Genomic DNA, 13,850 nt, shown 5'->3' with positions numbered 1-13,850 from the left:
TTTATGCTCCCTTCCGGGAGAAGCAGCCGTGAGTTCCGGAGGGTGGCTGATGAGGAGATTACCTGGTGCTGGCAGGAGGTGGCTTATGGGTGTGACCCCTGGACCACCAGAGATTGGGGGAAGCAGGCATAGGATATCAGCTCCTGGGTCCTGTTGAGCCCAGAGTCCAAGATCACAAAATTCCTCATTACCTGGGTTCCATGGGACTTTGCTCATGCACGAGGCTTGGCCTAAGCGTGTGCAAAGTGGCCTGGAGCGTGGTGGCAGTTGGGTAGTGGAGGTCAGCTGCTGGGGCTGGGTACCTTATGAATCACTGTCACTGTCACTGTCATCCCGTTGTTCATCGATTTGCTTGAGTGGGTGCCAGTATCATCTCCACTGTAAGACTTGTTGTTACTGTTTTTGGCATATTGAATATGCCACAGGTAGCTTGCCAGGCTCTGCTGTGCAGGCGGGATATTCTCAGTAGCTTGCCGGGCTCTCTGAGAGGGGTGTGGAATCGAACCCGGGTTGGCCACATTCAAGGTAAATGCCCTACCTGCTGTGCTATTGCTCTGGACCCCTTATGAATAATCACTGTATCACTGTATCACTGTCATCCCGTTGCTCATTGATTTGCTCGAGTGGGCACCAGTAACGTCTCCATTGTGAGAATTGTTACTGTTTCTGGCATATCGAATAATACTTGTTATTTATATAACTTTCACAGTTTCTCATACATAACAGGCTTGTAAGGAAGGTAAGTCATGAATTATTGTACCACTTTATGAATACAAGAAAAGTTCCAGATTTTGAGAAGCTGAAGTCAGACAGCCAAGGAGAAGGTTAAACCTATTCTGGGCCTGTAGGTTTCATGCTCACACATCAGTGCCCCTTTGTGTTTCCTGTGGGTTTATGACTGGAGTGTCAAGGAAGTGCTTATTGTTCAGTAAAGTGATGGTTCTTATTTTTGTTCTGTTTGTTTTGTTTTAAACTTTATAGTCCATGGCTGAAGTTCTTGCGAAGAAAGAAGAGTTAGCTGATCGGCTCGAGAAGGCCAACGAAGAAGCGATTGCTAGTGCAATTGCGGAAGAGGAACAGTTAACTAGAGAAATCGAAGCAGAAGAAAACAATGATATCAACATCGAAACTGACAACGACAGTGATTTTTCTGTGAGCTTTGGGAGTTTTAAATGCCGTTGTTCACAAAAACCCACAAAACATCTTAAGTGCAAAAGGGCCAAGTGTTTATTTTGTCCTATTTTAAATTATTTGGAAAAAAAAAAGATCTTTGGGAGGGAAAAGGTTCACAGGGTTGGAAAGCAGCCTTTGCATGCAGGAACTCTGGGTTTCGTCCTTGGCACTGCATGGTTCTTCGAGCACTGCTGGGTGTGGCCCCCAAACCACCCCTCCAAAATGTTCTTTATGATCTGTATTTTCAGTGTGATTCAGACATGCAGTAAATACTCATCATCATCTTCGCATTGATCATTGATTTTCTCAAGCGGTCTCAGTAACGTCTCCATTCGTCCTAGCCCTGAGATTTTAGCAGCTTCTCTTTACTCGTCCTTCCCAACAGTGCCACATTGGAGGCTCTTTCAGGGTCAGGGGAGTGAGACCCAGCATTGTTCCTGGTTTTGGTATATGAACACGCCACGGGGAGCTTGCCAGGCTCTCCCATGCAGGCAGGAAACTCTCGGTAGCTTGCCAGGTTCTCCAAGAGGAAAAACTAGGCTATAAGATGTTGCTTCCGAGAACTTAGTTTTATAGTCTCTAGATGTTGGCCATTGATGGGATTACATGGTACCAGGGGCAGTTTGTGGGTGTGACTGCCAAGCTACTGGAAAATGGGGGATCTGGGTGGAAGAGGCCCGGTCCCGATCTGAGCAGGCGTGGAGATCTCAAGCCTCGGCCCCGCACACCTTGGTTCCTCTGCCGGTTCTTTCATGCGCGAGGCTCATCTGAATATTAACTAATTAAAAATAATCACTTGACTGCTTTGATCTACAATGCAGTTGACAGTTTGGAAGTTGTTCTCATTTTAAGAATCAAGAAACTGAATCTCAGGGCTGGTTTGTTTATATGCACCAATGCAGGTTCAGTGCCCAGCATCACATAATGCCATCCTGGAGCACAGCCAGGAGTGATCCCTGAGCCCAGCTGAGTATGGCCCTTACCCTACCCCACCGTAAAATTGCACCTCAAAGAAAGTAATCACTCTACATTGCTCAGATAGTAATTGTTAAGACTGAAGAATACTCTAATGTTTCGCTTTCCTATAGTCTACTAATAAAAACCAGATGATATGGAGCCTTGCTGTCACTAAATATCCAGAATGTTATGCTAATGAGAGGGATTTCTTAAATAATGAAAGAAAGCCTAATAGTCCAGATATTTTTCTGTTAAAGTATAATGATCAACAGATAATCTCAAGTCTCTCTGACATGTGGTCTGAATAGATTAAGATCTATACAGCTATATCAGGTTAATATGTTACTTGATTTATATCTGCTTTAATGATAGTAAAGTTTTTTTTTTCCTTTGCACATAAGTCAACTGTGGTGTCTTAACTGGTGATTTTTTTGTGACTCCAAGAGGAATATTTAAAGTTTTTTCCTTTTATATTTGAGCCACACCAGGCTATGCTTAGGGAAAACTCCCGGCTCTGTACTCAGGGATTAGCCCTGGCATATGAGGGATCACTCCGGGCAGTGCTTGGGGGACCATAGTGTGATGCCAGGGATTAAACGTGGGTCGCTGCATGCAAGATAAACTCCTTGAACTCTGTACTATCTCAGGCTCCCTGAACAGTTTCTTTTGGTTCTAAACTGTTAAATGTCATTTTCAGTAGCAGCTGGTAAATTTTTCTCAACATAGGCAGTTTTTATACTTCTAATTGTGTTCAAATGTTTGTTCTTTCAATTCTGTTTATTGCCTTGCAGGCCGGTATGGGCAGTGGCACTGTATCTTTCTGTGGTATGTCTATGGACTGGAACGATGTCCTTGCAGATTATGAAGGTATTGTGTGTGTGTGTGTGTGTGTGTACAAAATGGGCATCTGATCAAATGGGTTATTTGAAGTGGGAATGCTGATACCATTTAAAAGTTTGTTTACAAAGATTGGGATTTGTACTATGTGATTAGCACAGCAGGTAGAACATTTGCCTTGCATGCGGCTGACCTGGGTTTGATTCCTCCGTTGCTCTCAGAAAGCCTGGCAAGGTACCGAGAGTGTCCCGCCCGCACGGCAGAGCCTGGCAAGCTACCCGTAGTGTATTTGATATGCCAAAAACAGTAACAACAGGTCTCATGATGGAGACGTTACTGGTGCCCCCTTGAGCAAATTGATGAACAACAGAATGACAGTGACAGTGACAGTGACCGGTTTAAAAGTAATAGTGATTTACTTTTTTTTCCCTCTGAGCAGCTCGTGAATCTTGGCGCCAAAATACATCTTGGGGAGATATCGTAGAGGAGGAACCCGCTAGACCTCCAGGACACGGCATTCACATGCATGAGAAACTGTCCTCGCCGTCTCGTAAAAGGTCTGGCTTTTGAAAATGATTTTGAAAGGGTTCACAGGAAGGAAGTCAGCCACTCTCGACTGTTAGATGTTGTTGCTACAGAACCTCTGTAAGGCACATTTTTTAAAGAAAGTTCCAGATCCATGGAAAAGTGACAGTGTTTTCTTGAGATGTGAGGCCAGAGTTAGTTTTGTATACTTTTAATGTTTACTTCATAAACTTTTGAAGACTCAAGAAAATAGTTTTGGCGGTATCACGTAAACATTTGCATCTTCTGCTCATTTGTTTGTGTTAATAGGACAATTGCAGAATCTAAGAAGAAACATGAAGAAAAACAAATGAAAGCACAGCAGCTCCGGGAGAAGCTGCGTGAAGAGAAAGCACTAAAGCTTCAGAAGCTGTTGGAAAGGGTGAGTTGTTAGGAAATTTAGGCAGCCTTGAGTCAATGGGTTGTTTTTCGTTTGTTTGTTTGGGGCCCCACCTGGCCATGTTTAGGAATTGCTCCTGGTTCTGTGCTCAGGAATTACTCATGCTAGTGCTCTGGGGACCGTCTGGGATTCTGGAGATCAAACCTGGGTTGGCTGCGTGCAAGCTGCTATACTGTGGCTCTGGCCCCCAACAGGTTTATTTTTAACTTTGACTTTTTTCTCCTGCTGGGGAAAAAAAAATCTGAAAGAATTATAAAAATAGTTTCTTCAGGATAAAAATGCATTTCTCGCTATCAGACTACAGAGGGTCACCTGTTTTAAAAAAAAAAGGAACTTCTCATTTGTAAATTAGCTAGAAAAGTATTTTGCCAATTAGGCATAGATTATTACAGCTTCTGCTTGTTGATTCACTTCTTCCTTTTTGTGTTGTTGTTGAAATTTTATTGAAAGAATTTTGTTATTTATGAGATAACAATTTACAAGACTATGTTTTTTTTTTTTTTTTGCGGTTGGGGTGGCGGGGTGGGTCACTCCCAGCATTGCTCAGCATCTACTCCTGACTTTGTACTCAGAGATCACTCTTGTCTTGTCGGGGCTCAGGGGGCCAAATGGGATGCTGGGGATCAAACCCGGCGGGGGAGAGGGGAACGATGGATGTGTGCAAGGCAAATGCCCTACTTGCTGTGCTATTGCTCCTGCCCCTCAACTATATATGTTCAAGGACAGGACTGCATGCCTCTTCAGACAGTGTCTGTCACCACACGTACCCACCTGAGCATAGCCATATGCCTCCTCTGCTGCCCATAGTTTCCTCTTCGCTCAGCGTCAGAGCTTAAGGGTTTGCTTCTGTTTGCCTTTGTCTCTCCCCAGCTCCGCTTCACCATGCTCCATGCGCGAGTGAGACCATCTGGTCTGTGTCTCTTCCGAGTTCTCTCACTTAGCTTGACCCACTCCTCTTCCGGGCAGGTTGCAGAGAACGAGCTTTGATCTTTCCCTGTTGCTGAGTAGTTCCTTTGTGCATATAATAGCACTCACTGGCCCCTGGGCACTTGGGATATTTTTGTGTCTTGCCTGTCGTAAGCAGTGTTGCGGTGAACATAAGTGTGCAACCTCCCTCCCCGCCCCGCACCACCATTTTAGTGTGGCTGTGTTTGTCAGCTCCGTGCCAATAGGTAGAATTGTTGAATCATATGTAGATGAGTTTTGAATATTTAGAGCTCTCCATACCGTTTTCATTAGAGACTTGTGCTTCCCCTGCTCCGGGTACAAGTGTTCCTTTTTCTCCATCTCCTGTGAACACTCCTTTGACCCCCCTGGCGGCCTTTCTTGTTAAGAATGCGCTGGTTGTTTCATCCTTTTTGATGCAATGGGAAATGAGAGCGTTCTAAAATTTCCCTTCCTCTAACTCATTGTGTATAGAAATGTAATGGGTTTTTGTATATTGATTTAGTTTCCTATTTATTTTTAGTTTCTATTTTTGGGTGACTTTTTAGAATTCCCTGTATGTATTATCATGTCATTGGCAAATAATTGTAGTTTCATTTTATTTTTTTCCAGTTTGGACTCCTTTTTCTTTTCCATCTTTTTTGCTGTCTAATTGCTCTTGGTAGGACTTTCAAAGGCTCTGCTTAATAGCTATGAAAAGAGTGGACATCCTTGTCTTGTTCCTGATCTTAGTGTAATAGCTTTCATATTTCAGATTTAATGAATTTTTATTGTAAATGGGTGTTGAATCTTGTCAAATACGTTTTTATCATTTTTACCTTTTGTTGATGTAGTAGCACTGTAGCTCTGTCGTCCCATTGTTCATCAATTTGCTCAAGGGGCACTAGTAACATCTCCATTGTGAGACTTGTTACTGTTTTTGGCATATCGAATACACCGTAGTAGTCATCCCGTTGCTCATCGATTTGTTCGAGTGGGCACCAATAACATCTCTCATTGAGAGACTTATTGTTACTGTTTTTGGCATATCCAATACGCACGGGTAGCTTGCCAGGCTCTGCCACACGGGCTCGATACTCTCGGTAGCTTGCCGGGCTCTTCGAGAGGGGCGGAGGAATCAAACTTGGGTTCACACGTGAAAGGCGAATGCCCAACCACTGTGCTATCACTCCAGCCCACACCATAGTATATTGTAGTATATTAAATTAATGATTTGTGCATGGGCTGGAGTGATAGCACAGCGGGTAGGACGTTTTCCTTCCGAGCGGCTGACCCGGGTTCGATTCCTCCGTTCCTCTCAGAGAGCCCAGCAAGCTACCAAGAGTACCTTGCCCAGAGAGCAGAGCATGACAAGCTACCCGTGGCATATTTGATATGCCAAAAACAATAACAACAAGTCTTACAATGGAGACATTACTGGTGCCCGCTCGAGCAAATCTATGAGCAATGGGGATGACAGTGACAGTGACAGTGATTTGTGTATATTAAAGCATTCTTGCATCCCTGGAATGAATATTGCTTGGTAATAGTGTATGAATTTTTTTTTTTGCATTGATGGATTTGACACCCCAAGTTTTTGCTGAGAATATTTTGGTCTTTTTTTGTGGGGGCTACATGCTGAAGTGCTGTGAGCATCCAGGACCACCCCTAGGGGTGTTCAGAGGAGCATTGTCAGGGATGGAACCCAAGCCTCGTATAGGAAGGTCTCTGCTCTATCTTTTGAGCTGCATCCCTTGCCTCCATGTTCTTTAGCTATTGGTTTAATTTTGGAGATTTGTGTGTATGCTGAATTTGCCTCATTTAGGATCAGAATAATGTTAGCCTTGTAAAATATGTTTGGAAGTATTCCCTCACTTTTGGTTAATTTTTCCCATTAATGTAGCTACTCTTCCAATTAATTTTGCTGGCAAAATTCTAACATAAGTTCATTTATATTATTGGTTATTATTACATATGTTGTTTTATGTGATCACCCCAATGATTATGTGAAGTAGCACACAGATAACTATTGAATATCTTTTTTCTTCTTTTTGATATTTGGGCATTTTTTTCCTTCCTTTTTTATTTTCTTTTGGCCCATGCCCATAGCCCTTTGAGGTTATACCTGGCTCAGTGCTTGGGGTTGCTTCTGGTGGGGTGTGTGAAATCCTTCTGCTGTGGCTGGGGGTACCCCGCTGTGCCAGGAGCCTGGACCCTGCATGCAAAGGAACACTTTGAACTATCTCCCAGCTCTGAATATCATTTCATAGATGTGAAAACTGAATCCTGGCAAGGCTAAGTGCTAGTCCATGTAACCAATGACCTGTAGAGTTTTTTCTTTTTTCTTTTTGGGTCACACCCGAAGATGCACAGGGGTCACTCCTGGTTCTGCACTCAGGAATCACTCCTGGTGATGCTCAGGGGACCATATGGAATGCTGGGAATCGAACCCGGGTTGGCTGCGTGCAAGGCAAACGCCCTACCTGCTGTGCTATCGCTCCAACCCCGAGTTTGGGCTTTAAAGATCAGTCTTTTAGTTTTTAACCAGTGCTTTTTCTGCATCAAACTTTTTTTTTTTAAGGTGATTTGTTAGATCTAACAACCTGGCTTCCTGGCCGCTGTTATTCATCACTAGTCCTCCTCCTTTAGCTCTAGATACTCTGGGTTATAGACTTCATATTGTTTATAAGCTGTTTGCTTTGATTGCCCCTCCATGACGTGCTGCATGCCGACATTCATGATGTAACAATTGTCTCTCCCTAGGAGAAGGATGTTCGGAAATGGAAGGAAGAATTACTAGATCAACGGCGGAGGATGATGGAAGAGAAGTTACTTCATGCTGAATTTAAGCGAGAGGTGCAATTACAGGCAATTGTGAAAAAAGCGCAAGAGGAAGAAGCTAAGGTACATCTGTTAGGAGCTTGAACTTGGATTAGTTTTTTATGGGTTACTGATTATTTTGGTTTTCAAGCCACACCTGGTGGAGCTCAAAGATTATTTCCGATGGTCTCAAAAATCTTGTGCCAGGCATCAAACCTGGGCCCCCTATGTGCAAAGCATGTGCTCTGGTCCTTGGAGCTGTCTCTTTGGCCCTGTTTTCCTAATTAATTTTTTAAATTGTTGTATAATAGTGGGCTGGAGCGATAGTACAGCGGTAGGGCGTTCGCCTTTCATGTGGCCGACCCATGTTCGATTCCTCCGCCCTTCTTGGAGAGCCCGGCAAACTACCAAGAGTATCTTGCCCACACGGCAGAGCCTGGCAAGCTACCTGTGGCGTATTGGATATGCCAAAAACAGTAACAATAAGTCTCACAATGAGAGATGTTACTGGTGCCTGCTCGTACAAATTGATGAGCAACGGGATGACAGTGACAGTATAATAGTAATTGAAACTAATATTTATCAAGTGTTTATTCTTTGCCATAATAGCAGAACATTTTTACAGCTCATTTAAAACTCATTAGATACAATATGTTATCCTAATAATTTTCCTGTGGCATATATATATATATATAATATATACACACACCCATATATATACATACATACATACATACATAGTTTCATACACACATAATTTTAGTAGCTTTTTTTTGAGGTACAATTGACAATGAGAAGCACATATGTGAACCATCAATTTGGTGAGTTTTGACATGCATGTATTTATGAAACCATCAGTACAATGAAGCTAAACAATTTCATCTTCCTCAAAAGTTCCTTCATACTCTTGTTATTTCTTCCTGCCTCCAACTGTGTTATCACGCAATTGCTGATCTGCTTTTTGTCACTGTAGATGTCCGAGTTTTCTACAGTTTTGTTTTCGATGGAATCTTAGAGTGTGTGCCCTTACCCCTGGCTTCTTTCACTCAGTGTAGTTATTTTGAATTTCACTACGCTTTTGTGTATATCAGTTCCTTTTTATTGCTGCGAAGAATATCATTGTACAGAAATACTGTAATTTGTTTGTCGACTCACCTGTTGATCGACATTTGTTTCCTTTCCACTTTTTGGCTGTGGCAGATGTAACTGCTCTGAATATTCAAATGCAAGTCTCTGCTGATGATGTTCGCTTTCATTTTCTAGGGTAAATTCCTAAGAGTGAAATGACAGAGCTAAGCTCATGTTTAACTTTGAGCAGGTAGTTTTCCAAATGCTTTTGACACATTCTACCGGGAATGAATGAGTATTCTAGTTAGCCAAATTCTCAACAAGTCTCTGGTTCTATGCTGTAATTTTAGCCATTTTTATCTTAGAAGGTGTGTGTAGTACCTCGTGTAGTTTTCTTTTTTGGTTTTGATTTTGGTTTTTGGCCCACACCTGGCTATTCTCAGGTATTAATCTTGGCTCTGCACTCAGAAATTACTCCTAGCAGTGCTCAGCGTATCATATGGGATGGCTGAGATGGAACCCAAGTCAGCTGCATGAAAGGCAGATGCCCTGCCTGCTGTTCTATCTCTCTGCCCCCACCTCATGCAGTTTTAATTTGTACTTTTGAAGCAGCTTTTTTGTGTACTTTTTTTTAATGTAGGAGTACTGTTATTTATTCAGCCATTGAATAAGCTGATTGAATTGGGCATGAACACATTACTTTCAAAAAAATTTTTTTTTAAATCGGATATCCATGAGATAGATATGATCTAACACCCATCCCTCCACTAGTGTACATTTCTCACCACCAATATTCCCCATTTTCCCACCACCATCCCTGAACCCCCACACCCTCCCAATCTCCCTCTATGGGAGGCATTTTACTTCTTGCTCTCTCTCTCCTTTTCCTTTTGTGCATTATGGTTTGCTATGCAGGTGCTAAGAGGTCATGGTGTTTGTTCAGGGCATTCGGTATTTTTATCGAGATGATAAGACTGGAGTAGCTTTACAATTGTGTGGCAGTTTTGGGGTATGGTTGTGACTGCCAAAACTTCTGGAAGTACAGGGAGGTGGGGGAAGGTAGCCCATCACGACCCCCTGAGAAAACCCAGAGATTTCAGTCACAAAACCCACATACCTCAATTTTCAGCAGATTGTATCTTGGTGAGGTCTGTCCTGAGACAGTGGAGTCAGGTGGGGGGTATGGCAGTGATTTTGGATTGTAGAAGTAAGCAACTGCTGGCGGCTCTGCTTGGATGGGCACAGGCCTCCTCTGATTTATCCCAGTCCCTTCAGCCAGGCACGGGTTTAAGATTAGCTACAGCTTTGATCTCTTTCGAGATTTATCTACAGGTCTCTGAAATAAGGCCAATAAATGAGCTCGTATAGCTAAGCTGGAGGTGGTTTGTGGGGTGGCTCCCACATACTTAACTTTTGGCTGTTTAATTTATTGGTAAATTTGATCCTAAGTTGTTAGGCCAAAGGCACAGCAGCAATTTTGGGGTATCAGGAAGCCTAGAGGCACCATCAGGCTCCTGATACTCTCGCCCCACAAGTACAGGTTGACCTGCTGGCAGCACCATACCTCCATATACTTATTTCTTATCTGTATCACTTATTTGATTGAACTTTTTGTTGAAATCTAGTTTCAACAAAAAAAATTGATTTTTCAGTTGGATTGTTTTGTTACTGAGATTTTTTCAGTACTGTTGAGGCATAATTAGTAGGCTGTTAAAAATGTAACAGCATCTGTCACTGTCACTGTCATGCCATTGCTCATTGATATGTTCGAGCGGGCACCAGTAACATCTCCATTGTGAGAGTTGTTGTTACTGTTTTTGGCATATCAAATACACCATGGGTAACTTGCGAGGCTCTGCCGTGTGGGCGAGATACTCTCGGTAGCTTGTCAGGCTCTCCAAGATGGGTGGAGGAATCGATCCTGGGTTGGCCGTGTGCAAGGCAAACGCCCTACCCGCTGTGCTATTGTTCCAGCCTGTAACAGCATAATGTTTGAAAGATGTTACATTGTCAAAGAAAACTTATCCTCACTGAGTTAAGTAACATACCCATCACCTCTGTTGGGAGGGGTGTGAGAATATTTAAATTCTGATAATGTTGTTATGTCATCAGTTCTAGTCATCAAGTTACATATTAGATCTTTAGCCTGAATTTATAGAACCCATATTGGGGGGAATTGACACCTTTCATAGTCTTTGCTCTCAAAAATCATTTTTATGGCTGATCCTTTCTTATTTTTTGCTTGGGGCCCACACCTGGCTTACTCCTGGCTCTGGGCTGTTCTGAGTGTCTATGTGAAGCATCAGGATCCTTTTTCCTTGGATCTTCTTCTGCTTCTCTGTCAATCCATTTCTTTGTTCCTGCCTTTCACCCTTGTCACCTTTGTTTTTCCCTTGATCACAGTCACTGTCATTCCTTCACTCTCCTTTTAAGATCTGTATCTTTACTCTGAAGCTTTCCCCATTTAATTTATGGATGTATTTATTTATCTGTTTGGGGCCACATCTGGTGATGTTCAGGGCTTACTCCTGGCTCTGTGCTCAGGGATCACTCCTGGCAGGGTTTGGGTACCACACGTGGTATCAGCAGTTGAACCGGAAGCAGCTGCGTGCACCTTCACTCCTGCACTTTCTCTCCTGTCCTCAGCTGAGCCTTACACAGAGGAGCTCCTTGGTGATTGTGTCCAGTGGAACTCATCAGCTTACCACCCATATACCTAAGCCATGTGCTTTTCCTGAAATCTGTATTATGTTTCCTAGTAACTTAGCCTTGGAGAACTTGTAATTGTTTACTTTGAGTCATTTGATTTTGTAGGATTGTTTTTGGTAGCCTGTTTATATATATTAGGCCACAGATAAAGTAGTCTAATCTGATGTCTTCTAAGTTATGTGTGTGTATATATATATATGTATAGTATGTGTATGTATATGTGTGTATGTATATATACAAACGTGTATATGCGTATGTATACAAACATGTATATATGTTTATATATCCATCTGAGTGATATATATGCATTATATGTTGTCAATGCAATATATGTGAATGTATTATCAATAAAACATATACATATAATATATTAGACAATGCAATTGTCTAATATGTATTATTAGAGTCTGACTTCTCAGTTACATATATATATGCAAATTCTGTATTTTTTCCATGATTTCTATGTTTTCCTTTCTTGTACAGCAGTTACCAGTTTGCTGCTTTTAATTTTCCCTGAATTTTTGTAGTTAGCTTTTTTGTCTTTTATCCCTGCTACCTTCAAATTAATCTTTTTGAAGGGCATTATTGTAATAACTTTCAGCTTAAAAATTTTCAGGAACTTTCCATTGCCTTCAAGGCTTAGTATAAATTTATTGCTCTAGTGTTTGGGATACTAATATATATTTAGAGTATTGCTCACATCATAAAAATGATTCGTTCTCATTTAGCCACCCATTGCATTCGATATTCTCCTATACATCTTTCTACAATGATGTACAGATTGCCTAATAAATAACTTCATAAAATAGTTATACTTTACATGATGCTTCTTAATAAGAAGTATTAACCTCTATTTTAGTTCCCTTCTAAGACAGAGAAATGAAATGAAAGAAAAATTGAGGGAATTATTGAATTTGTAATAAGTGTCTTCATCACAATAAGCATTTCTCATCAGATTCTTCTAAGGCTATGAAAATTATGAAAACTAGTATGTTTTTAGGTGTTACATTTATTAGCCTCCATTTTTTTGGTTTGTTTCTGGTTTTTTGGCCACACCTGGTAATGCTCCACGGTTACTCCTGTATCTGCTCTCAGGAATTATTCCTGGTGGTGCTCAGGGGACCATATAGGATGCCGGGGATTGAACTCGGGTGGCCACATGCAAAGAAAGCGCCCTACGCACTGTACTATCTCTCCGGCCCATTGACACATTAAACTGTAGTATATTAAGGTATGTAAATGTATGTTCTAATGTTTCTGCACTCTGTGGGATCATCAGTACATGCCAGGCTATTAATATCTCTAACGTATGTACTTGGTTACTGGATGTGTGTCTGTGCCCAGGAGATCTAGCTTCAGGTCTGCCTTGTTACCAAGTAAATAACAAATACAAATGCGGTTGCCATCATCTCTGTTCTGTGTGTTACATCTCCAGAACTTACTTATCTCACTTCTCTGAATCTTTCTATTCTTTGATCTATATCAAAACGTTTTAAATTTTGCCTTTGGGCCGTATGCCTGGGGCCACTGCTGGTGGGATCTGTCTTCGGGAACCGCCTAGTGTTGAGGATGAACCCAGGCTTACAGCATCCAAAGCATCTTGCCAGCCCACAGGTTAGATTTTTTAATCTAGTTTTTATTCAGTCTTCCCTCTCTGAGTTTTTAACGATCTGTTACATCTGTAATACTAAGTCCTGCTCCTTTGATTTCATCTTGATTATGTTTAGCACTTGAGCCTTGGTGCAGCATGAATAATTTTCCCTGGCTACATACCTATTTTGCTTGGACTTTCAGTATCTGAAAGATGGTCCTATTATGACATAGCCAAGGTTGTTTATAACAGGGACCTGCCAGCACAGAAATTGGGAAGTCTTTGCTAGAATATCTTCATACTGTCTTTTTTCTTTTTTTTTTAAATAGGGTTTTTAAAAATTGAATCACCGAGAGATATACAGTTACAAAGTTGTTCATAATTGGATTTCAGTTACAGTGTTCCAACACCTGTCTCTTCACCAATGTGCATTTCCCACCACCAGTGTCCCCAGTTTCCCTCCTGTCTGCCCCCCCACCTCTATGGCAGATACTTCTCTCTCTTTCCCCCTCTCTCTTCCTCTCTCTTTCTCTCTCCCTCCCTCTCTTTCTCTTTCTCTCGTTCCCTCCCTCTCTCTTTCACTCACTCTCTTCTACTCTCTCTCTCCCTCTCTTTCTCTCTGTTATTTCAAGGAATTTTGACTTTGAGGAGCTATGGTTTGCAATACTGTTAATGAAAGGTATCATACATCTTCATTATTTATAATTTGAGATTTATAATATATCTATTGGTCAGTTTGAATGCTTCTGTGAAATAGTATCATCTCCAACACATACTTCACACTTCCCTATGTCACTTTGCTATTTC

General features: G+C 41.8%; 1 protein-coding gene across 1 annotated transcript in view; it reads left to right on the top strand.

Annotated features, from left to right (window-relative positions):
- The window catches only part of SCAPER (S-phase cyclin A associated protein in the ER), a 363,121-nt gene that overhangs the window by 104,128 nt on the left and 245,143 nt on the right, over positions 1–13,850 (top strand). The window contains exons 11-15 of the mRNA XM_055130600.1: positions 982–1,152; positions 2,922–2,997; positions 3,407–3,524; positions 3,802–3,913; positions 7,619–7,759. Of these exons, the coding sequence (XP_054986575.1) occupies positions 982–1,152; positions 2,922–2,997; positions 3,407–3,524; positions 3,802–3,913; positions 7,619–7,759 (618 nt within the window). The remainder of the gene's footprint in view (positions 1–981; positions 1,153–2,921; positions 2,998–3,406; positions 3,525–3,801; positions 3,914–7,618; positions 7,760–13,850) is intronic.

This window comes from Sorex araneus, chromosome 3, assembly GCF_027595985.1.
Source record: "Sorex araneus isolate mSorAra2 chromosome 3, mSorAra2.pri, whole genome shotgun sequence".
NCBI lineage: Eukaryota > Metazoa > Chordata > Mammalia > Eulipotyphla > Soricidae > Sorex > Sorex araneus.
This window is presented reverse-complemented; position numbering and strand designations above follow the sequence as displayed.